The 27,813-nt window shown below is 42.7% G+C and overlaps 2 protein-coding genes across 14 annotated transcripts in view; both read right to left on the minus strand.

The window, feature by feature from the left end:
- RAD51B (RAD51 paralog B) overlaps positions 1 to 27,813 on the minus strand; it is a 381,459-nt gene that overhangs the window by 339,507 nt on the left and 14,139 nt on the right. For 4 of the 11 annotated variants that reach the window (XR_014883552.1, XM_019615648.3, XM_085224974.1 and 1 more), the window contains exons 1-4: positions 6,405 to 6,802; positions 5,007 to 5,101; positions 4,123 to 4,236; positions 2,486 to 2,602 (exon numbers count right to left, since the gene is read on the minus strand). Coding sequence is in view for 9 of the 11 variants with exons in the window: in XM_019615648.3 (XP_019471193.2) it covers positions 2,486 to 2,602; positions 4,123 to 4,236; positions 5,007 to 5,090 (315 nt within the window). In the remaining 2 variants the exon portion in view is untranslated. Of the gene's footprint in view, positions 1 to 2,485; positions 2,603 to 4,122; positions 4,237 to 5,006; positions 5,102 to 6,404; positions 6,803 to 27,813 lie in introns of those variants that run through there. The other 7 variants (XR_014883553.1, XM_019615649.2, XM_019615647.3 and 4 more) reach the window with 4 other exon arrangements.
- TMEM229B (transmembrane protein 229B) overlaps positions 19,084 to 27,813 on the minus strand; it is a 32,418-nt gene continuing 23,688 nt past the window's right edge. For all 3 annotated transcript variants that reach the window (XM_085224977.1, XM_010711544.4, XM_010711545.4), the window contains one exon: positions 19,084 to 23,562. In XM_085224977.1, the coding sequence (XP_085081103.1) occupies positions 23,032 to 23,535 (504 nt within the window). In that variant the 5' untranslated portion in view covers positions 23,536 to 23,562 and the 3' untranslated portion in view covers positions 19,084 to 23,031. The remainder of the gene's footprint in view (positions 23,563 to 27,813) is intronic.

Consider the following 27,813-nt stretch of genomic DNA (forward strand, 5'->3'; position numbering starts at 1 on the left):
AGCAATAGAGAACTTCCCCTGAACGATTCATCTTTTATCACCATTCTTTTTAAGTGCATTACTGTGGGATTTAAAATAATCCACAACAAACATTACATGCAGATATCACATTTTATTATGGTTACCACCAATTCAGCAAGCATTTTCATCAATACAATCTTCATTCTTAAAAACAAACAACAAAAAAAAAAAACCACCACAAACACAGCCTTAGCTGCCTCTGATTTAATTTAAAGTGAATGACTGCAAAAAACTTGCTCAGTTTGCTACACTCTAAATTTATTTTGAAAATCAAAAATACAACCAGGCAGAAACGTGAAGAATACAACAGCTTATTTACCTCTGTCTAATAAAGTATACTTTTATTTTTCAATAGGTTATATATTATTTTCCCTGGCACTCATGAAGGGCTTGGATGGAGTCACAAGGAGCTAATTCTCCTTCAGCTATCCAGGAATCAAATCCTCAGTATTCACAAAGTCATTACTTTAATTTTCTCTCAGGGGAGTTGGCAAAAAGTTCTGACATTTAACCACAAAATTTCAGTTATGATTTAATTTCCAACTTAAAATCTAAAAGAGGTTTGGGAAAAAGCGATCCGAGACAGTGAAATGCAAATCAAATCCCTCCGGCACTCAAAAAGCAAGTAGGTTTGGCTTAGAAGAAACTCGACTCTGTGGCTCAACCATTTAAATTCCAAGTTTTAAAGTTCCCAGCCACCCTCACTGCTGGGTAAAGTAAGAGGAAGGCAAGATTAAGCCGCTCCAGTCAGGAATTAAGTACTGCACACAACATACTTTTGGAGAGAACTTCTCTCAGACATGGAACATCTGCCTAACAACAAAAATACCAGAGGATAATCTGCTGGGCAGCTATGCTCCAGGAAGTTACAGAAGCGCAAATTAGAATAACTAAGCTCCAAAATCATTTGAGTTCAAGCAGAACACAACCTGTGAAATGTTCACAAGCTACTGTAAAGCATCACAGCGGCACCAACTGACATTTGATAGCTTCCTAATGCAATTTCATCTAACAATCACATTGAAAAATACTTGCAGTGCTGCCAATTTTGAAACTAATTCCGGTCTCGTGACTTTTGCAAAAATGCTTTTACTCCACAATGAGATTTTAAATGACAGAAACCAGACTCCACGGAGTGAATTGTTCCCTGCCTCTCACTTGCAGAGAAACCCCTAATGTGTACTTTAATCAATTTACAAAGCTAGTACCTAAGAGAAAAACAAAATACTTTTTTACTTCTAATTTCTGGCACCAACTGTCATAGTTTAAAATCAGCATTGCTTAAATTCTAGTATGTTTGAGGTCTCCATTAGATTCTGTAGGCAACTTCACTCTGTGATCAAAATCAACCCACCCTGATTATGGAGCATGGAAAAAAGAACTTTTTTTTTTTTTAATATCTTCTCACTTCTACTCCTCTGCCACAGCAATTTGCAAGTTGAAATTTGACAAAGAAAACACTTTAGAGGAATTATTAAAGCGTTCAAGGAAAAGGCATTTCAATCTATTTGAATTTAGAGCATAGGAGACATGTCTTTCCAGAACTTCACTCTGAGAAGGCAAGTATGATCACACTGTAGAGTAACAATGTCCATCCAGCTCTGGATTCTGTCTCTACCAAAGGCCTACAACAGATGGCTAGAAAACACAGTAAGAACAGGGCATACATACATTGATACTTCCTTCAATAAATACATTTTTCTACCTTCATCTGGGACTGAGAAACTTCGTAAGCCAGAGACTGGATCCAGTTTTTATAAAACTCAATGTCCCTACAAGCATTTAAGTTAATTCTGCATTTCTGGATTATAGAAACTGTACAAGCAAGGCCATACAGCTTTCAAATACTAAAAGATGAAACACTTCTTTATTCTTAAAGGACAATATCAAGCAAAAAAAAAAAAGTAGCACTGCATTCAAAGGCAGTTACAGTAATAGCTGTAAATATGCTATTTGTAGTGTTATAAAATAGATACACATAATACAAGCCTTAACTGCAACGTCTTTTCAAAAAATTACTCATTACGTATGTATTGTAAAGATCAGTTATATTTACACAAAAATCTATAATTTCCACTCCTCTATCCCTCACATTTTTGTCTTAATTGCTTGTTTCTCCTTCCCAAAACCTGAAGACTTAGTAAATCAGTGAAAAGGTACTAAACAGATGGGCTTCTGACTCAGCACCTCATGTTCTGACCACTAAACCACACTGTACCCTTCTCACCATAAAATCCAAAGATCCATAGCATCTTTTTCACAGGAAAATGGAGTCACCAAATCACCTATTTGTTTCCATTTTCTTACTTGACAGGCTGCAGAAAAAATACCCCCAAAAGTGCTTCTCATCCAAATTTGTTTGTTCCTTGTGTGTTTAAACGGTCTGACACAAGACAGGCCAACCAGTGATGTGTGATTCTCAGCTGTGGTGTGCAACTGCATTAAAATACATTTAAAAAGTTACCTCTGTGAGGGATCCACAGGGTATTCCACCATGCAAGACTTTATCCAGACTATGCAGCGAGGTGGGTAAAAAGGCTGCAGAGGGATCAACAGACCTCCTCATTTTCATTTCATAAGCCTACAACAGGAAAAAAAAAAGCAACAATAAAAAAAAAACATAGATTAGAAGATGCTCTTTTTACAGCTGGAAATATTATCATGATGAAAATAGGAAAAAGAACAAACAGGGAAGGAATGCTCACCTGTATCCAAAGATTTAAGTTCACAGGAAGGACTCCACAGAGGAGGGATCTCCAGAAAGAGATCCTTACCCCAGTGGCAGTCAGCCCTTAAATGGAGTCTAAGAGCAGCGCAGCCAGGCTCCACCCCTTCTGGTCACACAGCTGAATTGCCTTCACCTGTGCTCCTAGGGCTGACCGGGTCCTTTCCCCAGGTGCTCAATTAGTAGTTCAAGCTGTGAAATTCTCACATTTGCTTTCATCAGCCTAGACTGACTCAGTACTTGCAAGTAAGCTAACTATTCCAATTTTCAGTTACAGTCTCCTCCTCCCTACTCCATCCCATTAGCCTTCCTTAGACTTATATCCTATTTACAGTTCACAGAGTAAGTTTGTTTCTTGTGCCTCATTCATCACAACATTAAGCATTAAGTTTTGTAACAATGTTTCAAAAGTACTCTCTGTTCCCATTCTGTGAGGCTTTCAGTCCCTAAAACTCCAAGAGACTTCTGTATCCCCAAGAGAAATACCGGCATCAGTTTTAACCCAGACAACGATGTGACCAGCCGGCTAGAAATACAGTGCACTATGGATGCATCTCCACAGGAATCATCAGCAACCAACCATGCTACTGAATCACAGATCTTTTAGTACTTGTTGGGCCACTGAGTGAGCAATTTTTCTACAAAGTTCATCAGAAAAATTCTCAGCTAGTTCTACCAGCAGAGTAAACCAGCTTGAATTTTATACAGTACTCTCCTTTCTCATACTACAGTTTTTCCTTATTTTATGAGAGTGAGCACATTAGATTAATACTTCAAAATCTTTCATATATGCTGTTATTCTATTAAAGATAAATACACACAAGAGAGCTTTCAGGACACAAAACACGCCAAAACAAATGATACATTTTACCTCATTAAGATTTTACGTTCTGAAGCACTCAAGAGTGAACATAGACACTGATGAAGGAGGATTTGTAAAGCAATATGTATTTTTTTCTTTTCTACATTAACTATGGAAACAATCTTCCAGTCTCATTTTCCTGAATAACATAGACTCTAAGACTTCATTCAGTGATTCTTATTCCATGCTTCTATTAGTAAATGCTTCCTTTAAATGAAGCAATTTTTATATGCTGGAATGCAAGAGAGAATGGTATATTACCCTATGGGACTCAGGACTAATTCTGTAAGTCTAAACAATCTCCTTAGGCTAAAATGTCTAATAGAAGCTGCCGTGTCAAACTAAAGTCACTCATGGATCTAAATTTAGACATAAAACTGTTATCTCATTATAACAATCAAACTGAGACACCACAAAGCTAGATCACCCTACTCTCTGATAAAAACATAAGCAGCACTGTTTAGCTTTTTCTCAGACAAAAAATTGAAAATAGAACCAACACAAGCATACTTACGGTCTGCATTTTGGGAGCACAAGCTAGGCTGACTTTCCGAAGAAGCTTCTGCACATTTCTGTAGCTCTGTCCTGTCACTTTCATTAGCTCCAAGAGAGAAAGACATAAGAAGTCCTGAAAGAAGATAAAACAGTTCAGAGAGCTTAACCAGGAGATCAAGACTAAGGACTAACCTAATACAATTTATACATTACTAGTATACATTCCAAAGGCCAGATTTACCAACTGTGCCATGCTATATAGTGTTTTCTCATACCTCTTTTACCCTTCTCTTATACCAGTACGAGACAGTCGTAAAACGGTTTGGATTGGAAGGGACCTTAAAGATCATAAGGTTATCACAGAAGAAATTGTATTTCTATTTTAAAAGACGCAGCATGAAATGTAAGTACTGTGATGAAGTTCTAATGAATTAACACCTTTTTCCCCACAGAGGTGTCTATCTACCCAAAAGAACATTCAAATTGCATTCCATTTTTTACATTGCAATTCTAGGAATAGATCTTGCACCTACCACGCATGCTGCTGAAATACACAGCCTCTCCTCTCTTTAAAGAAACATACACAACAACTTCTGAGTTTATTGATGAATCAATCCATAACTGATAGAATAGCTTCATAACACATTCGTAGATGCTAGATTATGTAATGTACGTGATTTTTTGCAGAGGAATCATGAAGGCTGACTTCATACAGGAAGTAACTACACACCTCTCCTAAAATAAGTATCTTTTTTTCTTTTTTCTTCCAGAAGGAAAGATACTAAGTATATCCACATTTAAATGCCTTAGCCATCCATTACTAGAAGCTAAAGCTTCATGTAAATTAAACATAGAAATTTAATAAAATAAAAATAATCCAAAGCCATAGAGTAACTCTTTCACCTGGCAGGTAGTGATCTGATAGCGGCTTAGTCTTTCACACAGCTCCTGAGACAACTTTGCTCTTCTCAGCTTCTTAGCAGCCATACTTGCTTGGTCTACAAGGCAAATAAAAGTTTTTGAAAGCTGCCTGGAACATGCCCGTACCAATAATTACACCTCTCCTTGCTAAAGAGTAGGAAGGAAGATATCATGTATAAAAAGCTTAAGTCACACGAAATAATCTTAGAACACAGAAAACAGTTCTGTTTAATTACATCTCCTAGTATTTGATCAGTAGGAGATCACAGCAATAAGAACAAAGAATCCACAGTGCTTGTATGACATGGGTTTCTGAGAAAGAAGCAAGCCTAAAAACAATCAGCAGTGAATTGAAAAGGAACTCCTTGTGCTAAATGGCATCGGAAGGAAAGAAGGTTCTCTCAGGATGCTAAAATTGAACAATAATGACAGGATTTACTTAGGTCTAGAACTGCTAAAATACAATATGCTTGTGGTGACCAGGTATGCAACAGAGATGTCAAAGGATGGGAAGGATGCAGGATGGAGACAAAAGAATAACCAGAGGTTGGGAAACATGCTTTAGCATGCAAGATTCAAGACAGACAAACCGTTCAGAGCCATTTCATACCCTTCTATGTAAGTTTATAGAAAGTACTGTTTAAAAAGGGGTTCTTTTACTTAACCAATCGCATAAAAGAAACTAGAGGTCAAAGCTAAGTGTGTGAACACCAGAACTACAATGTAAATATTACTGAATTAAAAACAGAAAGGAAAAAAAAAAAAACAAAACAAAAACAACACAACATTGTAACGAGGTATTGTGGTGTAGACAAGTCACTTCAGGTTTATTTATTGTTTTGAGACTTCTTTTTAAAGAATAGCTTAGTTTGGATAATCCCTAAGACTAACTTAAGCGACTGTGTTTGCTCTGTGAAGTCTCCCTAATCCCCAGCTGTGTGCATTTTCCATGGGGAGAGTTGTACCATCCTGCTAGCAGAGCCACACGTGGTTGTACTCAACTCCGCCAGCAGGTTTTCAAGCACATCTCACACGTACTGTTACTCGTTCACACAGAAGTTCACTCGAAACCAAAAGGTTTCTTAGCAGCCTGCACTGCCTACATCTTTGCAGACGCGCAGACCTTCGCTCGTTCGCAAGGAGAGCAGGCGCCCGCCCTACACAGCCCCCTTCGGAGCAGAGGCGGAGGGCCGGGTGCCGGTGGAGCCCCGCTAACAGCCCTTACCGGGACGGCCGCACAGCCCGGGCACCGCCCGCCTTGGCACGCACCACACCTAGCCGTGCATCGCACGCCCCCGCTTGAGGGCAACAGGCGGCCACGCAGATGGCGCCCGGGCCGGGAGAAACACCCACAGCGCATACAGAGCGGTACGGACTTACACCGAACGACACGGGTGCCGCAGGAGAGCCTGAAACTACCGCCTCGTCTGGAGCCCGAATGCGGCTTTACGCCCTCCGACACCGGTGCACCAGCGGCAACCGGAGGCTCGGCCCTGCCGGGAGCGGGCCACGCCGGCACCCAACCGCGCCGCAACCTCAGAGTGTCCGACAGCGTCAGGCCCCCGACTCACAACTTTTCAAAGTCTCCCCGCGGCCGCCGCGCTGAGGAGGAGCCGCCCGGCGAGGCCCGCGCGCGCCATTGGCTGCGCTCCCGGCGATGGCGCGCAGCCCTGATGGCCGACGGCGCGCGGGGCACGTCGGGACTGGTAGTGCTGGGGGAGCGGCCTGCGGGCTGTGCGCCCGACAGCGGTAATAGCAGAGATTCCCTAGAATCGGGGTTTCGTTCGTACCCTGGGCGGATCCCCTGGATTCACCGCCCAGGGAAGTCCAGAGTCCACAAAGCAACGCGGGGTACGGGGAGCAGCGGGCTGAGCGCAGACAGGTGGAATGGAGAAAGAGCTCCTCCTGCTGGACACTGTCTGTAAAAGTTGGCTTCCAAGTGCGAAGTCGCAATTCAGGATAAAAAGGGTGCTGGAAGAAAGGCTGGCTGTGGCTGCGTGTTCGTTTCTGTGGAAAGAGGGGCCGTGACTGCAGCATAAATCTGTTACGGTCTTTATTTACTGCTTGTTATTAATGCCATCAGGACCCCGACCTCTATATCAGAGGTGGAGGAAAAAGTAACACTACCTTGGTGATGTTGTAGCAGATCTTTCCATTTACCGCAAGGGCTACAGATTCCTTCCTATCTTCCATAAAAACAGATATCTGCCGGAGCACATCTCACCATATAGCTCCTCTGGAGGATCTGTAAGCAAAACCGAGTTCTGCTTACAGAGTTCTTTGTGTCATGTTTCTCAACGGGGTCACAGCTGTTCCACTCTTGACTGCTCAGATACACCTCCAAATCTACTGGGAAATAATCATGCATTGTCTTCTCCATCTGACTTGAGAAATTCAGTCTTTTACATATCCTGAGGATACTCAGACAAGTATGCACCTACGTGTACCAAAGCTCCCAAGCAGCAACAGAGCAGTGACCATCACACTCGTGTTTGGCAAGGGCATCACTGGTCACTGGGGAATTGGGGCACTCGACTAACAGCTCTGCCTCTGCTCTGTGATCTTGGTCAAGTTCTGTAATGATAGGGTATCTGTTTTCTTTTTCATTTTTGGTTTTACCTATTTAGATTGTAAACACAGTGAGCCCTGCTGGCCCAACAGAATTATGTGCTGGTTGTGGCACAGCAGGGCTCTGCTCCAGTCTAAGCCTTCAGCAGCCCCTGGAACTCATAATAAGAAGGGATTAAAAAAGCTAAGAGAAGATGATTACTTTGTAAGACTGAGCCTCACCTCACTGATTTAAGACGGTCCGCTAAGTTGGCAGTGGTGGACTAAGAATGTTACAGAAAGGAAAAGCGTAACAGCAGTAACTACTAAATTCATAGAACCAGAGTGCTCTATCAACAAACACAGCAGTAACAATAACATTACAATTAAATAAAGGGGGCAAGAACCTGATTTGAAGGACACAGAATGAAATGCTTATAAATCCTTATCCAAATAAATTCTCAGCAGTTAAGTAGTTCTGCTATGCTCCAGAATCCAAAAGGTAATGGCAAAATATTTCCTTCCTCAAAAAAAAAAAAAAAAAAAAAAAAAAAAAAAGGTCTTCATGTAACCTAAGACAGACACATATAATTATGGGTAACTTCAGACAATAGCTTTGCATGCTGGAAAGTTTCGCATTATCACATTATTCACTTAATTTCTAAAACAGCATCAGCCTGCTGATATTGACTGTATTCTTCAGATTAATTACAGTTTTCCAACTATCAGTTGCTGCCTTAAAACTAGCAGTGCTCTACTACCTGTGTGAAAGGAAAACAGCTCCTTACCAAAGTACAGTGAGTGCATGAGAATACAGTGAGAGCTCTGACTCACAGCAGTAATTCAGACATTCAGAGCAATTCCCTACCTTATGTTTTCTGAATAGTGCTTAATTAGTCTAATGTATTCTTATTTCTTGGTGATATCTACTTAATGCGTAGCACATTCTTAAAAGCAACTGATGTGCTCTTGAGACTGGAAAGCAGTTATGAGACCATCTCACTCTTTCCCGATATTAAGGTCCCAAGAGGTTTCTCAGTAATGACATAGAGAGGAACCGCCAATGAAATATTCTGTCCATTACTATCTCCCCGAAGGAGATGGAGATTTACTTCCAACTCTTTGGTATTTTCCTCATCTCAGAAGAGAGAACTGAAATGATATCACAAGGAGGCCTACACCCTGATTAAAAACACTTCGTTTTCCACACGCACTCTGGCAAGTTTTACCAAAGCCACCTTACCTCACTTGAGACTTTCCCAGCTGCATGTGCTGTAGAGATGGAGCAGGGGGAAAGGAAAATATCCTTCTATTGTTTCTACAAACTGCTCAGCACAACCTTGCTGTTATCAGTGGCTATAATAAGCAGACTAAGAACAACAGAGCTGTGAAATATCAGCCCATCTTCTCATTCTGACCATTCCTCCCTCCCCTATTGCTCTGAGCAGTCTGTAGGCCAGTTAAATGCCTCTCACCAGGCAATTAACCTTTTTCCTCCTACCTCAGGAAGGATTAAAACCAGTTATAATGAATCCTCCTCAGGTATTAATGAGGACTTGTCCAACCGTACACACTTACAGCCAGGAAAAAGAAGCTTATCTCTCAGGATAATCAGAAGGCATTTCTCCATTTTCTACCTCTTCACAGATGCTGTTGTGAGGAAGTATTCAGAATTATCCACCATCCTCAAAACAGTTTCAGAAATATTCAGCGGCAATGTAGAGTTTTTGAAAGAGCTTCTGTACCTCCCACCCTTTTACTGAACAGCAGAACAGCCACCTTCACTGCCACTGCAGGCAGAAGGACAGAACCACCTGCACATGATAGCTCTGAAAAATTCACACGTGGTTGCTTTCTGCCCAAATTATAGCAAGCAAAATGAGAGACCTCAGGGATTATTCCACTTTTAGATTGCGCTCATCTAAGCAGATTGCTCTGCAAGATCAGCTTCCTACTTCATTAGCATTTCCTGGTTTAAGGGACAGCAGGATTCATTCAAGTCTCTGGGCTTTTTACATTTTCCTTTTAAATTCGATGAGAGATCTATGAACTAACAAAGCAGCAGAATAATAATCCAGGTGAAGTTGTTGCTATCTTTACCAGTACAAGCTAAACTCAATTTATCCTACATAAGACAAACCTGACCTCATCCTGCCTTTCACCTGTGCCTTATCATCACCCATTTTACTGTCTTGTCTTGAAGTTCTATGTACTGAGGAACTAGGCTTACTGCAGTAGCAATGTCTGCAGTTACCAGCCTTGCTGTTCATACCACATTTCCTGCATCTTTCCCTGAGTTGCTAAGAAATGATAAATATTGCAGCAGTAGACCTTTAGGAGCATTGCACAAAGAAAACCCAGGTAATCCTTTGGTGTCCACTGCAGCTTTTTCTTGCTAAACCACGAAACTAAAACATGTCCTATTACTCAGAAACTAGAACTAGAACATAGGGTTTATGTCCTATGAAGCAGACTTGTTTTGCAGTGACCAGATACAGGATATTCCGTAGTGTTCAGTAGTTCCGTGGTTCTCCTTTGATCAATTCACTTCTCTGTAGATGTGCATCCAGCAAGTCACCCTGTGATCCTTCACAGCATCCAGTCTCCATTGAGCAGCAGCAATTAAACTGAGATGATCCAAGCATTTCATGGGGATGAGCAGAGAAATGGAACCATGTACCCCTTGTACACACAGAATCAGACATCACCACAATTAGTACCTGCAGAGCTTTCATGGCTCCATTAGGACATATTTTCCTTTCAGATTGAGCCCTCACTCCTTCCACAGAGATCTGCAGTGGCAATAAACAGGAGCAGGTGGGCACTGCAGAGGGAGGAGCTTTCTAGTTGGACAACAGCAGAGAAAATCAACTTCCAGACACTCTCGTTGTGCAGTTGCCAAATACAGTGGTGCCCAGGAAAAAATAAATAAATAAATAAAATTAAAAAATCATGTACAATGTCAAACAACAACAACAACCCAGTGTGAACATATTTGTTCAGATCACTGCCCAAGGAGCGTATTCCAAATCAGCAATTGTAGTGAAAGTGCTTTGGTTTTTGCAAAAGAAGTCTTCACTTTTGCACTGTTACAGATTAATCACTCTGATAACCCAGTAGCTGAACTGAGCCCAGTATAGATCTTATTTCAAACAACAAGCACAAAAACCAGCAAGGGAAAGGATGCATTCCGTGCTTCATTCCATGAATCATTTCAGTCTGATTTTGGTTCTTGCATGCTTTTAATTGTACTCATTTTAAAAGCCTCCAGTGAGATCCCTTTGCTGGGACTAGAAGGGAAACTGCTCCAAACATATGCATGGTCCTGGCTTTCCCATCCTCTTCAGATGTTGCTGAACTGCTTCCAAAGGTGGCTGAGTGGCATGGAAGAGAAGAAACCACCAAACCTGCGCAGAGGAATCCGATGTAAGTTTCCCCTCTCAACATCTTCGTGCTTTACAGTTTTCTGCCTAGCCCTGAAGGAGTGAGACATCTTCATGCCTTGCCACTCACTCTCACCTATTTCCTTTGAGGAACTTGGCAGACTTGATCAAACAAGGGACCTAGGGACCTGGTATCCTGAGTCTCACCAGTGTTGAGGAACAGATATGAGAGACTTCTTAAAGGATAATTACAGAAGAATTTATAGAGGAAAGTAGAAATTAAATTAATTCTGTGCTGACTTTTTTACCTCGAGTTCTTAACCATTTTACTGGGATGAGCACACAGCAATAATTTGAGTATCACCCCAGGACAGCACTACCCCAAACTCAACTACTATAGAGCATCCAGGCAAGCATGTCTGCTGTTCACTGTTTGGGCATGATGCCACCGCTGTGATCATATTATCATCACCCTACACTGACTACCCATAACAAATTGATTTTACAGTGTCACAGCTATTTTTTAAATCATTGCAGCATGCGATAATGATTTAAATGAAAGATGTAGCAAATTAAGCATATACTTATTTGAAGTAAAATAGGACATTTGTACAGCAAGAGGATGAATGCAAGATTAGCTGTTTTGCTGAACTAAGGTCCTATTAATTGTCAGATAATTGAACTTTTGTTTTAGATGGTCCTTCAAATGTAAACTTTTAAATCTGCTAGAAGCATCACAGTCAGCCCAATCTATTTCAGCATTTGAAGGCATATTTTTCCTAAACCTTTGGAGTTTTCATGTCCAAGAGGAAACAAAGCTTGAAATGACAGTACTCCCACCCCAGCTAAATAAAGTGCACCACAAGGAAAGTTGCTCCTGAGATGATGGAAGCTGGAGCCATTCTGCATTCATGTCTGACTTTCATTATAGCTGTGCTATCATGCCAACAGTGGGGACAAGTGAACCCTGGGCTGTGTGACCAGCAACCTTACAGTTAAACCGAAGGTTTAACTCATCTGGCTTTCATTCAGCTTGCACTAGGACCTGCTTGCATCCACCACCAACTCAGACACCAAGGGCAAAGGATTTTTAAAAGCCTCTGATTCAAGCTGTCTCGATTTTTGAGCTTCCAACTTGAAATACTTTCAGCCCCAGGAGTACACAGTTGCCATGCTTTTAACTGGAGCCTTCTGAAAATCAGGATAGAGATGTCCTAAACTGGTAAGACTTGAGTCTAAGTCTGTGATCACTTTTCATATTTCTGGGCTTGAATTATAAACTCAGGAATGTACATCATCATCAGGACTGGAAAAAGGGCAGATTACCATGAGACTTGTTTGTCTTAACTCTTGATTTTGTATTTAAAATAAATACTCTTTAAATATATTCCATCTTACATTGGAAGGATCCAGAACTACATTGGTGAAATGAATAGTTACACAAGGATAAGGGTTTGGGGTATAAAAATATGGGCCACAGTACTTTTGCTGTTTCTTTCTCCCTGCTTTTAATCTCACGGGGAGATAAAGAAGTGGTGAGGATGAATGAATGTCAGATATGAAGAAAAATCTTCGGGCTTTCCATTCTGTATGATAAGGCCTAGAATAGTAAAAAAAAAAGCAGCAGAGATCAGAAATGAGATACAGCAAAGAAAAGCAGCATGAACACTTTTTTTTTTTTTTTCTGGGATAATGGACTTGCTTTGTTGTGTATGAAAAGAGACTCTTAGAGAGAAAAGACAGAAATAGCAGAAGGTTTTACAGGGCAAGGGAGAGGTACTGTAATTGTACTCAATCTATATATGCATGGTTCATTCTGGGATTTTGTGGCTGCTTTTCTGAGAGCCTGGCATCTGCCACCCCACATCATCATCTCTTACCTAATCCACAGAGTGAGCACACGTGCCCTGCTCTGCAGCCAGACAGACAGGAGAGGAACAATTCTGGGGCAGCCCCAGAAGCCAAGGCTGCTGTCTCCATCCCAGCATGCTCAAGAAGGGCAGATGTTTGGTTTCTGTTGGATTAAGCTTTTGGCTGGAGATTAAGCTTTGTTGTGGGTTAGCTGCTGATCTTGATAGCTTTCCGGCGTATCTGCCAAAAATGCCTAGTGTAGCATATAGGCTCTTTTCCTGCAATCTGTCAAAAAATCTGAGGCAACATATAACATTAAATTCAATATTTTAGAAGAAATGGAAAAATATAGTTTAGGATGAACAAGAATTCCTTCAATCTCTCCTCCCCTTTACAACCTCCACCTGCTTATCAGCACTCCTGTTCCTCCTTCTGCCTGCTCAGAATAGGGAAGGGGAAAAAAAGAACAAAACTGCAGACATTGAGGAAGTTCAGCAGGAGCAAGACTGTGCTCGAATACACCAAGGCGGGAGGAGTAATGACATGAGTAAAATGAAAGGCATTATCATATTGCTTTTGAATAACTGTCCCATGTATACCCCTCAGGAACATGTTCACTCCCAAGACTGAAAAAGGCCAGATCTGAATCCAAACACCGTGGCCAGAAGTGGTGTTTCTGTTGGGTTTGCTGACTAGGAGAGCTCAGTGAATGACTGCAGATCTCTTCTTCCTAAAGGTGTCACAGGGATGTCCTAGTAGCCCAGCTCCCAAAGATAGGTATCACCGTGCTGCTGCTACCATGAAAGGAGTGGGCTAGGGGCCAGGAAAACATATCTAAACAGACATCCTGAGCCATCCTTTTTCAAGGCTAAATTTACTCCCATGCAAGGCAGTGGGCCATAGCACATGGCAGCTGCTGTGGGATGAAGGGCGCCTGTCACTGTGCTTGGATGTTACTGATAGCTGTGGGTGTTCCCAGGAGTGACTTTTAGAGGGACTTGTTTCCTGTGTTTCTAGGACATGTGGAATCTGAAATTCCCCTCCCAGTAGGGCTGGCTTGGTCCTTAATCCCTCAATATCTGGAACAGATCAATTAACTGTGGTGCAGGACTGTGAGGAGGGGGAGGCAGGTTCTTTGTGAAGCTTCTTAGAGATATAGATCATTTCTGGCTTGTCAGTGTGTACCGCAAAGACACTTTAGTTGCCTCTTCAGGCATAATTATTTCCCCTGCAAAATCTGTGCTGGACAGCTGATTGTCTCAGCCAAGATATCTGCAGTTCAAAGCTACAGCATCTTACAGAGTGCCTGCTACAGCCTGCCTTTAGAGTGAGAGAGTTTCTACTCACATAAACAACCTCTCTGCAACCTGATTATGCTGCTCCTCGGATCAGGATCAGTCCTGATGCTCAGGTTGCAAAGTATTGTCACTCTGTAGGATACCTGATCAGTTGCTCTGTTTATAATAAATGCTATCTCTGCCAGACCTGCAGGTGAAATCTCCCTCAGGAGCAGCATTTCCTGCTGACTTCATGTAGAAGGCTTGGTAGAACACACTGGACTTACAGATATTTTTGCTGGAAACAGAAAAATCCTCCTCTGGGGCTGCCCCCTAAAGCCCTCAACCCTGAACATGTAATCTCCCCAGAGACCTGATGTACATGAAGAAATATAATCTTCCTGAAGCATCTGTTGTCTGCATCATATTAAATATGACTGAGACCCAACTGTCAAATCCCCAGATCACTGGCTGCAGAATCCCTTAAAGGGCAGTAAAATCCAGCCCCTCCTGCAAGGAGCTCCACCATACAGGAGCTTTCTATTTCTTTAAGAATTGCTGTTTTACCACTGCTGCAGCCCAAGAAGTGACTCTGGTTTCACCTGCTCTGTGCTTCAGGAAGAACAGATGGGAGATGGAGCTGTGGATCCTACGCCTGCAGGGAGCCCGGCAGTGGGCTTGTGGCTGCACTGGAAGCCAAGGAATTGGCAGATGTTAGGCAAGGGCTCTGCAAGGACACCCTGCAATGTGGGTCTGTGTGGCAGAGCAGCTCTAATGCCACAATGAAAGAGAACGAGGGGTGTCTGTATCAAAAAGACACAGAGATGAGTGGTGTCTGCTACTTTCTTCTTTATACATTTCATTTTTATGTATTTTTTTCCAATACTACTATCCTTGACATCTGCCCTTCCCTCATCATTGCCTCCCTTCCCCCACTTCTCCCTGTAATGCTGCTGTCCTTGCTTCCCCTTTTGTACCTATGACCCTTCCACTATGTGAGGATTAGCATCTCACTCATAAATATGTGAAATAGATATGCAGATGATCTAATTTGCTGGGGTTTGTAGGGCTGGCATGACAGACAGGAATGGGGAGAAGGCTATATTCTGACAGGTCAGCTGAGCTGTATATGGGATGGGGAACAAGAAACAGGCACATGTAACAGCAGCACCAATACAGCAGGAGGACTGCAGGGGTGAGGACAAGATGGTGAAACAGAAAGGCTGAGGAAGCATGAAGGAGCTTCTCAAAGGATCACAGAATGCTCAGATCTGATACAGAGGAACGGAGAGCACCAACGGGCCTGAGGAGGTGATGTTCATAGAGCAAGAACGTGTAGCTGAGAAGCCACGTGCAGAGGAGTTGCAAACCCTCCTAGATTTGCCTGAAGTGACCTGAGGGAGCCATTCAGCCCGCTGGGGCATGTGAGCCCCAGGCCCTCAGTGTCCTCATCCCACTGACACAAAGCACATGGGGAAATGGCTTGTCAGTGTGTACCGCTGGAAATGACCTGTTCTACCTTAACGGGGGACCTGTCATGAGTTCAAATTAAGTAAAAGATGTCCTTCTATGAGGACGTCCACACAGCAGTAATCTCCTCTTTTTAAAGGGGTGTGGCATGTCTGTCTTAGATATTAATCTGATTTTAAAGCCCCATGTAAAACATGCAGATACAGCATTTGCTCCTAGCATGCCCCATGAGCATGCAGAGCTTCATCCTGACTCTTTTCTGGTTCTTAGATGTTCAGGGAGGAGCAGAGGAAATGGGCCAGAGTGCTGCTTGCACTAAGCAGTTACAGCTCTTTCTCACCAGTACAAGCTATGATGCAGTCAGTGGTGCAGTACAGAGGCCCTTGGCTGTGTTTGTGCATCTAAACACACATGCACTCACTATGTGTATAGGCATTTGTGAGAAGGATCATTTGAAATTACATATTATTCTGCACACATAGAAATTCAGAGACTGACAAGGCAACCTTTTAGCTGAATTTAGCCCTGAAAGCCTATTTTATGCCATTGTGTGGATGTGATAGCAAAGGCACTGAAAATTAATTGCAAGCTTGCAGCTATCCTAGTGCCTGAAGGCAGGTTTGTAAAGTGCTTTCTGCTCTGGGCTTCCAAAGCACTGACAACTGCAGCTCTTGTGGGCTTCAATGGATGCTGCAACTCATCAATAATCAGCACATTTGTGTTAAATTGCCAAAGGAAAGCTCCTGAAAGGAAGAGTAGAATACCTGTGTTTGCAAAATGGATGTAAGGCATAGAAAGTGACAGGTTGCCAAAATTGCTGATGGAGAAACGGCACAAAGAAGAGCTGTGGCATCAGATGACAGCAGAAGGGGCAATGTAGATAAGCTCTGCAGTAACTGCAACAACTAGAGCTGATAGAGCAGATGATCATCTCATTTTAGTCTCTAATATGGTTTATTGCCCCTAGCAATACGTACCCCAAAGTACCCTGCTGATGAAGATGGGATAATGTAGGAAAGGGAGGGAGAGCAGTTCTATTCTGAACATAATAGACCCATGCTATGTATCAGCTCTGACAGCCCCTTCATGTGCCAGCTTTGCACATGGGCAGACTGCGTGCAGGCTGCTGGCATCTTCTCTCCAATGAAAAGCTGAAGGAATTTTTTCAGTTACAAGCCTCCGACCTGTGGGCAACCTGCTGCTCCCAGGGCTGTAACACACAGGGCAGTCTGGAACCAAAATTGTGCACACCAATGGAGGAAGCATAGGGCTTAAAGCATGCCAAATTTGGCTTTGAAATGGGAAAAGTAGAGATAGAAGTTGCTGTGGATGAGAGTAGAAGGTGCTGATTCAAATACAGGAATGGTAACTTTGAAGGCAGACTGCTGCATTTATCAAAAACCCCATTTACCAAGCAGTAAAGAACATAACAGCCTTCTGAAAACAGAAGGAAAGACTCTGTGCTCCAGGCTAGCAGAATAAACACATCTTACAAAAAAAGACTCCCCTAATGCAGTGCACTAAACTGGTTCCCAAATTCCAACTAAGTGCATCATGACAGAACCACAAAATTACAGAATCGGAGGTGTTAGAAGGGACTTCTGGAGATCGTCGAGTCCAAACTCTTGCTAAAGAGCGGTTTCTCTACAGCAAGACTGTGCCAGGGGTCCCTGTGTCATGCCATAACCTGGGATTGCCCGGCTTCTTAGGTGAGTCTCTGTCTAGTACAGGGAGCTCCCTTCCCTTCCTTCCTTCCCCTCATCCCCCAAAACACGATGAGAAGAGCCATGACAAAGTAACAGTACAGACATGTTGCAATGGGAGCTAGTCACACATTCTGAGCTGGAAAATGTCCTGAGTTTGAAAGGCCAGATATCTACAAGCACCACGCTTATAGTGTTCACTTATATAACAAATATTGTTTCAACTCCATGTTTACTTTTTTTTTTTTTTTAATTATTAAAAAGCAAAGAGAGTATATTTCTTTCTCCTTCTTTATAGCATCAAAGCAGGACAGCATGCCATTCAGTCATATAAATAAACACTTGCAGATACATACGTGTCTTTAGCTCCTAAATTGACAAACCATTCTACAAACTAACATCAAGCATTCATAACTACCATTCAAAAACTGCTCTTTTCTGAGGAGCTGACAAAGGCCCTTCACATCTGAAATCCAATGGCTACAAAAGTAGCGAGCAGCCTGGGCTCCAGAGGAAGGAGTCAAGGAAATGCTCTGCTTCTGCCAGAACAAACCCTGCCACACTGCTTTCCACCTGCAAGAAGTCCCAGACACGGAGAACAGGAAATAGCTGCTTCCAGCCCGTCCAGATCCTGAAGATTTGGGAATGTAGATGTCACCAGCAGGCCTTGCAGGGCTGCCATTACCCAGCACTTACATCAGCAGTTTTGGTCGTAGTCCTCGTGCACTGGAAGCTCTCCCTGGCTGCGCTGGGGCAGTGCAGCACACCATGCACTGCACACCTGCATTAAGTGGTACTAGTGATATCTTCCATGGCCTTGACAAACACATTCCCACATTTGTTATCTAGAGGCTCAAGTAAGTATCTGGAACTTTAAACAAAACGCTGTCAAGTGAGATCAAAAATGGTAATGAAGTTGTATTGTATATCAGTCTTTCTCTTTTAACCTCCTGCTTTTCCATGAAAAACATTTCCTTCGGGACCCATGGAATTAAGAGTACAACTTATACAGCAAAATGCATTCCTGAGTAGGCTCATAGGCTAATCCAGGTGCTGAGAGTGCCAGAGGCAGCATCCCAAGGGCTGAAGTGCCCTGTGTCTCAGCATGGCTACCTTACCAAGATAGGGTGCAGAGCTGGGGGCATTTCAGTACCTCTGTGAGTTGAACGAGCAACAGCTCGCTTATCGCTATTTTTCCATAGAGCTGTAGGCAGAGAATCTCCTAGAGAAAAAAAAAAAAAAGATGAGGTTTTGAACCTCCTTTCCTCCTCAGAGAAGGTTTGGGCAATATATACTGGGTGAGCGGACAACTTTTGCATTGCCACCTATAGTAAGGAACTCATTGGGCAAGGACAGCTTTGTCTTTAAAGAAGTGGTGGGTTGGACACCAACAAACCTATGCCTCCCTTGGACTTACTTCCAGACAGCACTTCTTCCTCCAGCACCTGTGTCAGACATCTGGGGCTGTGAGCAGACACATCAGGGGTGTGAAGGAAGGCAGGCATGAGAGGTGTCCATTTGCCAACACTCCTCATGTCTCCCCAGGTCCATGAGCCTATTTGTGCATGGGTGCTAAAGCAGCTGGGTGAGGTGTCACAGTGGGAATGACTTCTGTCTGAGAAGGGATGCACCAGGGAAGAATTTCCTTCTACAGGGGGAGGCGGTAGCTGCAGACACACAGGAAGGAAGGGGAAGAGAGCAGTTTTCTTGTTTGGTGGTTCAGCTGCAGTTTGCAAGCAAAAAGCCTGAAGCAAAGAGTGCAGGTCCCCCTGAATTCACGGTATTGTGCACACATTCAGGGCCCAGCAAAAAATAAAACAGAAATCTATTTGGTTTCAGTTCACATCTTGGTGGTGGTTCATGTTTTATTCATAGTAGTGAAAGGGCAGGCGTTCCTGTGAATGAAGAAATCCCCTTTCTTTCGGTGCGGCTTACAAAAAGTCAGTAGCAGAACAACACTACTGACCGCAGGAGAACTTCTGCCACCAGCTTCCCGATTCTCCAGAAGCTTGAGTCCTTCAGCCATTTTTGTACCTCTTATAGTCATAGGACTAGTCAAGCAAAAGGTTGATTCGATTATTCTGCTTTAATTAGAAAATGCACTCACACCAAAGGCATAATTATACCTGGTACATATGTACACATTTCTCTCAATTATAATGCCAAGATCAAAATGTGGTCTAGTCCTGCTTTGAACCAACTGTTTCCCTCTGGCAAGATCACTGCGATGTGCACAGACATCATCACAACAGTGCTTGAACTGCTCCATGTGCCGAGGATGCAGAACTGTATTTTATCATGTACGTGTGCACCCCTTAGGATGGACAGAGTGAGGGATAAGCAATACAAGGGAGTCAGAAGTAGAACCCTGGGGTACTTGGAGCCCAAAATCCACCACTCCCATTCCCCACCCTCCTCAAAAAGCAGCACAGGGCCCCTCTCTCCTTGCTGCAGAGTTAGGACAAGGTGGATAACTCACAAGTTTTTTTATTGCTGGTGAACTCAAAACAGGCAACTTTAATCTACCAAGGAAGATACACATACAAACAAATGGTTAGGCCTTGTGCGTTGTTGTTTTTTTTTTTCTTTCCTTCACAATATAAGTATCTCTGTCACTTCAGTCCAGCTCCTGAGCTCATGCTGAGCTGCCACCAAGACCCCGGTAATGTGCTCTGGGCACTTCTCATATAAGATGTTGTAAGCATCACACGTATTAAAAAGAGAGATTTTGCAGAAGAGACAAAGCCACACTGCTTAGCAAGAAGTCTAGCTAACCCTGCTGTGTTAGGTACATGGTATTAAAGCAAACCCTGCGATAACATTAGTTGTCCAGGGAATTATTTGAAATTATTTAATAATTTGTTGGGTCCCTTCCTGTTTCTGGTGTGCAAACTGCAAGTAAAGTGCACTTCTGGGTGTAAGTTACAAGTGTCTAACGATGCAATATCTAGGTGGTACGCATCAGACATCGCTAGAAAGCAAACCAGGGTAGTGGTTACAATGGCATAGGCAATAGGGATAATAGAATAAGATGTTGTATGCTGCTGAGAGACCCCTCCATAGCCTGACCTAAATATTACATCACTGTGCAAGAACGGTACTATTTGGTGGAAGCTTCTGCAGTCACAACACATGGCTGCGTACCAAGCTAGCTCTTCCTCCCTTAGTCCCACCTGCAGCTGGTATGGAGTCACCAAATGATGCTGCTAGCTCCTTTCAACACTTTTAAGAGTTTTGTAGCAGCTAAGGAGAAAGCAGAGATCCTAGGAATGCTTCTATGAAACTGAGGGTTTCAGATGGTGTGGGGAGATAAGAGGCAGTATCACACCGCAGCCATGCTGTGCTGTGAGAGAACAGCCCGGCTCTGGGTACTGCATGACCCTGACAGAACTAGGGCCGAAGCGGGGACATCACAGAATCATAGAATGGCTTAGGTTGGAAGGGACCTTATAGATCATCTAGTTTCTACCCCCTGCCATGGGCATGGCTGCCATATCGGGCTGCCCAGGGCCCATCCAGCCTGGCCTTGAACGCCTTCAGATATGGGATGAGATCCCGGCTCTTATCTACACCTTGCAGTTCTTATTCTAATTCAGCAGAGCTCATCTCTTTTTGCCCCCCTGCACTACATGAAGTGACTGTTTTGCCTGGGTCTGCACAAGCGAGACCATCAGGACTGACAAACAACATACTGCTTCTCTGGTTTTATAATACAGGCATCACAGCAAGGAAGAAATATATACATCTACTCAGTGTTTGCTCTCTTTTAATTTAATGATCTATAAAATGGAAACCCTAAATACCCACCTAAACATTCAGCGTGCTTTTAGATACGCTGTGTACCCTAGGGCAGGTAAGGTGATTAGCTCCTTGACACCATTGATTTGTGTCCATTGCCAGCAATGGATGTCATGTGAGAAGGGGGAAGGAGAGGAACACAGAAGGGATTAACACTGGCTTTCTAAGGGCAGAACCAGACACATAATTCCCTTCACAGGGCTAGAAGTGCTTCTCCCTTTGGGAGTGGATTCCCCAGGACAAAGAGCAGGTTCACAGCTGAGCTCTACCTCAGACAGAGGAGCAGCACAAAAATAACCTGGCTACTTCCAATGCAAGAGTGGAAACCCACAACCACATAAACACGTGTGTTTCAAGCCAAATTCATTCCTGCTGCAGCTCTGCTGATTACAGTATAGGAATACTCAAAATTAATCTGTCCTATGAGACAATTACAGCAAACCTGCCTAGTAAAGCTGCTATGAGCACGATATTTCTGACAACAGGAAATTCCACTTTTGGGCTAACTCTGACAGCCAAGGCTTATTTAACCTGTGGTTGCCAGTATCAGGCACCTTTCCTGTTCTACAACTTTTCCCAGACTACACAAGAGTTCCCAAGAGGTTAAATTTCAAACTGCCCCCATGCAAGAAGCTCCAAAATGGAGCCACAGCACTCCCTGCTCCTACAGCTCTCTACTGCTTCTCTGACACTAGAACCGAAAACCTTGCTCAAACTGTGAAAAAGAGCTCTTCAGGGAGAACTGTGTTTGGTTTTGGAAGTAATGTGTCTCCCTGTATCAGACAGCATGGTATATCTCTTGCTGCCTGCAGTTATTCTCATGGGAAAGGTTTGCTGTGGTTATTTAGAATAGAATTTGGACGGAAGAGCAAATCCTCTTGAAACACTGAGGAGACCACTGGGCTGCCAGTGCTGATGGAGGGTGACCATCAGTGCTAGAGGACTGAATGCTGGGTACCACTCCAGTCACACAAAAATTTTGACCTTTGGTCAAGTACAATGAGTTGCAGCCAGATTAAGTCATCAACATCACCAGAAACAGAGGAATCCCTGGGAAGGAAGGCAGAAGACTCCTGTGGCATGTACAGTCTCTACAGAGTTTGCATGGTTGGGATGAGAGCTGGAATCTGCAGCAGCCCTTCAGACAAGTTCTGCTTTGGGGGGACAGAGGAGATGGGAAGACTTACATATTTTTTGTGCCTTTTGCCAAGGTTCAGATTGCACAGATTATGGTAAAATTCACTCAGCAAAAAAGGCTTTTTCTTAAAAAAAAAAAAAAAGGAGAGAAAGAAAAAAAAAAAAAAAAAAAGAAAAAATCTATTATCAGGAATGAGATTTCAAAAAGTACAAGATTTGTATAAATTCAGCAAGATGTCCAGCACCAGATTATATTGTGGTGCAAAAAAAGAACCTCGGGGTAGGCCAGTGGACCTCATGAGGGGAACACCATCTACCTCCCCAGCAGACTGCCAGCCTTAGGTTCTTCTCCATAGCAGACAGATTTTCCTTGTTCCTGCAGCATCTCAGGTCCCATGGGAGGTATTGGTTGCAAGCAAGCACCTGAATATTGCCTAATGGAGTAAGCCGATCACTGACTTTGCTGGCATGTCCATGACCATCCTCCAATGATTACATTTTTCTTTTTTGAATGCTTTTCCACTTTAGCATTTTTTCCCTCCTTCTTTCTCCACACAAAAGTGTAAGCAAAAGGACTGCTTTCATCTGTAATAAGTTAAAATCAGAAACGACCTAACTAACAAGTAACTGATATTGGTCCTTGGAACCCAAAGAGTAAAATCCTTAGAAAATCTACTGGTTCCATTTTTTTTCTGGTATATCCCATGCACACCCCCATTAGAAAAATGGGGTATATGAATCTTATCATACAGCAAGGAGCAGTACCTCAAAGCCAGAGCTAACAGCCTGTGGTAGAGGTCTGAGCTCTCTCAGATTGCTAAGGGTGGCTCCGAGTCACGGTTCAATCCGTCTTCACGTGGCCATTGGCCAAGGCAACGGGAACAGTAGGAGCCCCTGGCTCGGCAGTCTCATCAAATCTCAAGCGCAGGGTGTTCCTGATCACCAGCTGTTCCATGATGAAAGAAGCACAAAACCATGGGATGGCATACTCCAGGGTGATTAGGCCCATGAAGTCAAAATCAAACTGGGAATAGTCCCACGGGCAGGCATTGAACTGGCGTAGGATGAGGCCAGTGGTGAACTCCCAGAGATACGTCCAGAGGGTGTAAATAAAGCAGCGCACTAAAATGTGACACTTGTCTTTGAGATACAGATACATCTTCTCCACAATGAGGATGGAGGTGCCATAGATGAAGAGTGCCCACACACTGGTAACACCTGGGAACTTCCAGTTGAAGTTGACCACAAACTCCCAGGCAGCTGTGAACATGACCTCACAGAAATAGCCATGAATGGCATAGAGGTACCATCGCGAGAAAGCGGTCAGAGGTTCTGCCGCAGCCATCCTTCTGCACACACCCTGGTAGGCACTCTGAAACAAAGACAGAGAGAGGAATCAGTGAGGAATTCAAGTCCTTACCACCTAGATTGCAACATGCACAGGTCTTAACATCCACAAAGAGAAAATTCTAATAAGAAACGTGCATTTAAAATTGTATCATTTTTACTACAGCAAATTTAAGCTCTGGGGAAAAGTGTCATCTTCTCAGGCTCTGAGTCTCAGAATGCATCTGGACTACTCTGACTAAAGACTGGGATGTGGCTGGTATTGCACTCATGGTAAAGAGGGAACTGAAAGTTTCAAGGACTTTGCCAGGAGAGAGGCTACTAAAGAACTTACTGGATGCAATCATCAGCAGAAAAATACAGGCTTCTCAGAAGGAGCACACATCATCTTTTTGCTCTTTTCAAGAAACAGTATTGTCCTTTGCTTTTATTTCTATCTCTAAAATGAAGATTAGCTGAGCACAGCATTGAAAATCTGAGCCTTTTTCATCTGTCTCCTACAGACTCCATACCCAGAAAGTTTACTGTAGAGAATGACTGAGATTTGATGGAAGCTACAGAAAGGAAACCAGAAGAGAAAGTCTCAGAGGTATTACACTTTCCCATATACACCTTGCATCCATTCAGCTGAACTGTTATTTCTTCTTAATTCTTTCAGTTAGAGAATTCTGGCATCATATCTAGGATTTAGAGAATCATCTCTTATGCTATCGAACTGCCCAGTACCAAGTCAAAAAGGACAAGAGAGCCATTGAAATCCATACATATTTGGCTTCAGGACAGCAAAGCACAAAGAACGAGAATAAAAAAAACAGCTGAGCAGAGAGAGAGGTGGTTAGTCATGATAAATAGGAAATGAGAACAAACTCTATTTGTCTCTACAGGAGGAAACTTGGTGAAGAGATTTCTGAGAGGGCATAATTTGCTTATCGCTGAGCAGTTTAAACACAGTTGGTTTTCACGCTTCTTTGTAGAGATTCACAAGGTCCTAAGCATTGCTTTACCACACTATATTCACTGGCAGAAGCTGATTAGATATTGTTTTACTGAAGGGAGTCCTATGCTACAGGGTGAATTTGACATCCTCTGGATTTTAAAAATTTTTTCTTTCAGGCTGAGTTGCTCGACTTCATCAGACATTATTTAATTCATTTGCTCTGCACTTGTCAAACCCATGGTACCCCACGTACCATGAGGTTGTCAACCCTTACTACCTCATAGTGTAGTAAGGACTACACTATGTCCTGTGTGCAATTCCAAGTGGATTGTTCCTGCCCTGCTTTGTAATCACTGCCTCTCTGGATAAAATATTAACATGCAGTGTGACTAAAACTGTCAGGAAATCATCAGGAAAATGGAAGTAGAATAATGAAAATGGAGAGCACAAAAGAGAATATTCACTGAAAAAGTACCTATGGGAGGAGAGATGAACTGTGGTATGTTTCTTAGCAATGAAAACCAATGGGAAATATTGAAAGTGGAAAGGACAGAACCGTATCCATGAATTCACTCCTCTCTTAAGTACTCACTTATAAACAATCATAGTCTTGTCAGCTCACATGATGTGAATGAACAAAGTCTCTTTTCCTAACAGCACAATCTGTTTCACATATAGTACTGAACTATCATCAAATGCTACAGATTTGGGTCATCAGCACATTTTGAACTTGTGGGTGAAAGACTTTGCAAAGTATCAATTCCTGACACTGAAATTTTTGGCTAATAGCTGAACTGAAACCAGGTCTGAGACAACCTCTACAGTATGATGAACCCATTTATAACCACCACAGATGTATTATGAATCCCGAGCCTTTCACTGTAACTGCAAGAAGTAAAGCGTCAAAGTGCTGACATTGTCTCAGCACTTCCCTTCAACTGTCAGGTGCCAAGTCAGCACAAGCTTGATGGGAACTTCCTGCTCTTGATGTCCTTGAAGGACAATCCTCACAGATGCCAGCTGATGAAAAGCACCTGGAGACAGGGCAGATGCTGAACTGGGGCAGCCCAAATGTAATCTGGTTCCACTGTGATAGGCAATAAGTCCTTCACTCAATGCAGCTCCTCCTGCACAACATTCAATTCAAGGTAACACCAAAGTATACGTTAAAAAATATAACAGAATGGACAATGCCAAGAGTGTATACAAGAAGCTACATCCTTGTACAAGTTGCGGATTGCACAGTGTCATAGTGACAAGTTGCCTGAGCAATTACAAAAGTAATTAACAATTCCCAAGTATCTTGTTTCCCAGCCACACCAAAGTGGCTCATGCTTGGCAGATAATACAGAGAAAGATGGTGTTAAAAGGGAAATGAGGGAAAACAGTGCTGTCTTACTGGATAGCAGTTAGTGCCCAAGGACCATGTTCAAAGTAATTACAGGCTGTTAATGGCACAAGCATCCAGACAGAGAGCCAAGACTGTAACTGATGCACATTTATGAAAAGCTTGAAATAGATAATTGATCTTGGTGATACAAGACTTTTAATGGAGTGACAGTAATACAGATTAAAAAAAACTCTGAGTATATGATAGTTGTTCAGTCCCCTGAGAAAAACAAATGGCATTCATCAGTGAGGTCTCTCCAGTGGAATGAGCAGCAGCTTCCAGAAAACAAGAAATACAGCTGCCATCTATGCAATTGTCTCAGCAGAGTAAGTAATGGAGATTACACATTAACAGCAGCTTGAGATGATGGAAGTACCTTCCACCAGAAAAATGTATTTCAAGCAGCTAGAGAAATGGTTCACTCAAAATGCAGTGTTATTATTAAGACTGAGCAAAAACTGAGCACTGTGTTTTTCTCAAGTAGGACCTTCTTTTCCAACTTGCTGATAGAATTACAAGAAAAATGGGAAGTCTATGGAAACCACACCCAGGCCTTAGAGGAACGTGCTGCCTGTGCAGGTAGCACAGAGGCCAAGAGCTCCTCTGCCTACAACAAGGAAGGACAGGTCAAGCAGAGGACAACTGTGAAGGGCTGATTCTCTACAGAGACCTGGTTCAGAAGATTAGGGCAGAATTCTGGTATAGGGCTGTAAGAAAACAATACTGTATCAGCACTAAGATCATATTTCCACACTTCAGTATATCAGCTCCAAATGGGATATCCATCATTGCTTAGGGTGAGCAAGATGCAGACAAACCTGATGCATGAGGCCACATAAGCAGAAAGGATGTAAATATTAGTGCAAGATCCTTTGTGCAAGAGGAAGACTTTCATCCTCCCTTGCAGTTGTCCATTTTTTTCCCCTTTCTCCAAATGAGACAACTGTGAATAGACAACTCTGAAACAGTGGCACCTGCCACTCCCTTATTAAAAACCCTTCTGCTTATGATATGCTCCTTCTTATCAAAGTAGTATTTACATAAAAGTAACTGTTCTTAATGAATTTATCGATGATTTTCATTGGGACATCTTTGAAGATACTGTGCTATTCAATAAGGCTGAGAGAATCAAATAAAGCCTTTTTGCTTTAACAAAGAGTAGGTCAACAAATATATGTTGATGAAAAGCAACACACATTTTAGAGGCAATACCTTTTTAAATGCATATCTCTTCCTCTTATTTTTTTCTTTCCCTCTGAGTAAGCTCCAAATCAGAATGCCTGTGCAACCGGGACACCATTAACATGCTGCAACTGTATCTATCTTCAATGTTTTTGTATAAATCTCACACAAATCATTAGGAGTAAAGATTTACGGAACACTAGTGCTGGATTTGGCCCCAAGACATTAGTTCATTAGTGTTTAAAGATTTATGCAGCAAAGTCTCAGCAGTACTTATGCACTGAAGTCATAAGTCTGAGGAGATAGCCATCCTCCAGGTAACTGAGAGCCTCAATTAACTGCATCTCAGAAAATAGAATTTTAGTTCTTCTGAAGTGTGGAACAGTTCCAGCAAATCGATTAATCAAACCTCATAATGAGTCTAAAAGAGAGCCACAGACATATGTGTCTTGACAGATTTGATGGCCCTTCCTTACTCATCGCACTTTCAGGATGGATCTGGAGCTCTGGGATTTTGGTCACTTCTGAATATATTGATCTGTTTTTGTTCCTTCTCTCTCTGGACTCCAGCTCCATTGGGATATATGTTGTCTCCATTCTTCTGAGGTCTACTGTATTGCAAGGAAGAAAGCCAATTTTCTGCTTTTTTCCCTCATTTTTTGTTTCTAGCTCCTTCTCCTTACAAGATACATCATCTTCTGCTTCTTTCACCCTGTGCATTCTGTATCTGCTGGCAGCCTCTGATCCCTGCCTATCTTTCAAATCTG

This window comes from Meleagris gallopavo, chromosome 5, assembly GCF_905368555.1.
Source record: "Meleagris gallopavo chromosome 5, MGAL_WU_HG_1.1, whole genome shotgun sequence".
In the NCBI taxonomy this organism is placed as follows: Eukaryota; Metazoa; Chordata; class Aves; order Galliformes; family Phasianidae; genus Meleagris; species Meleagris gallopavo.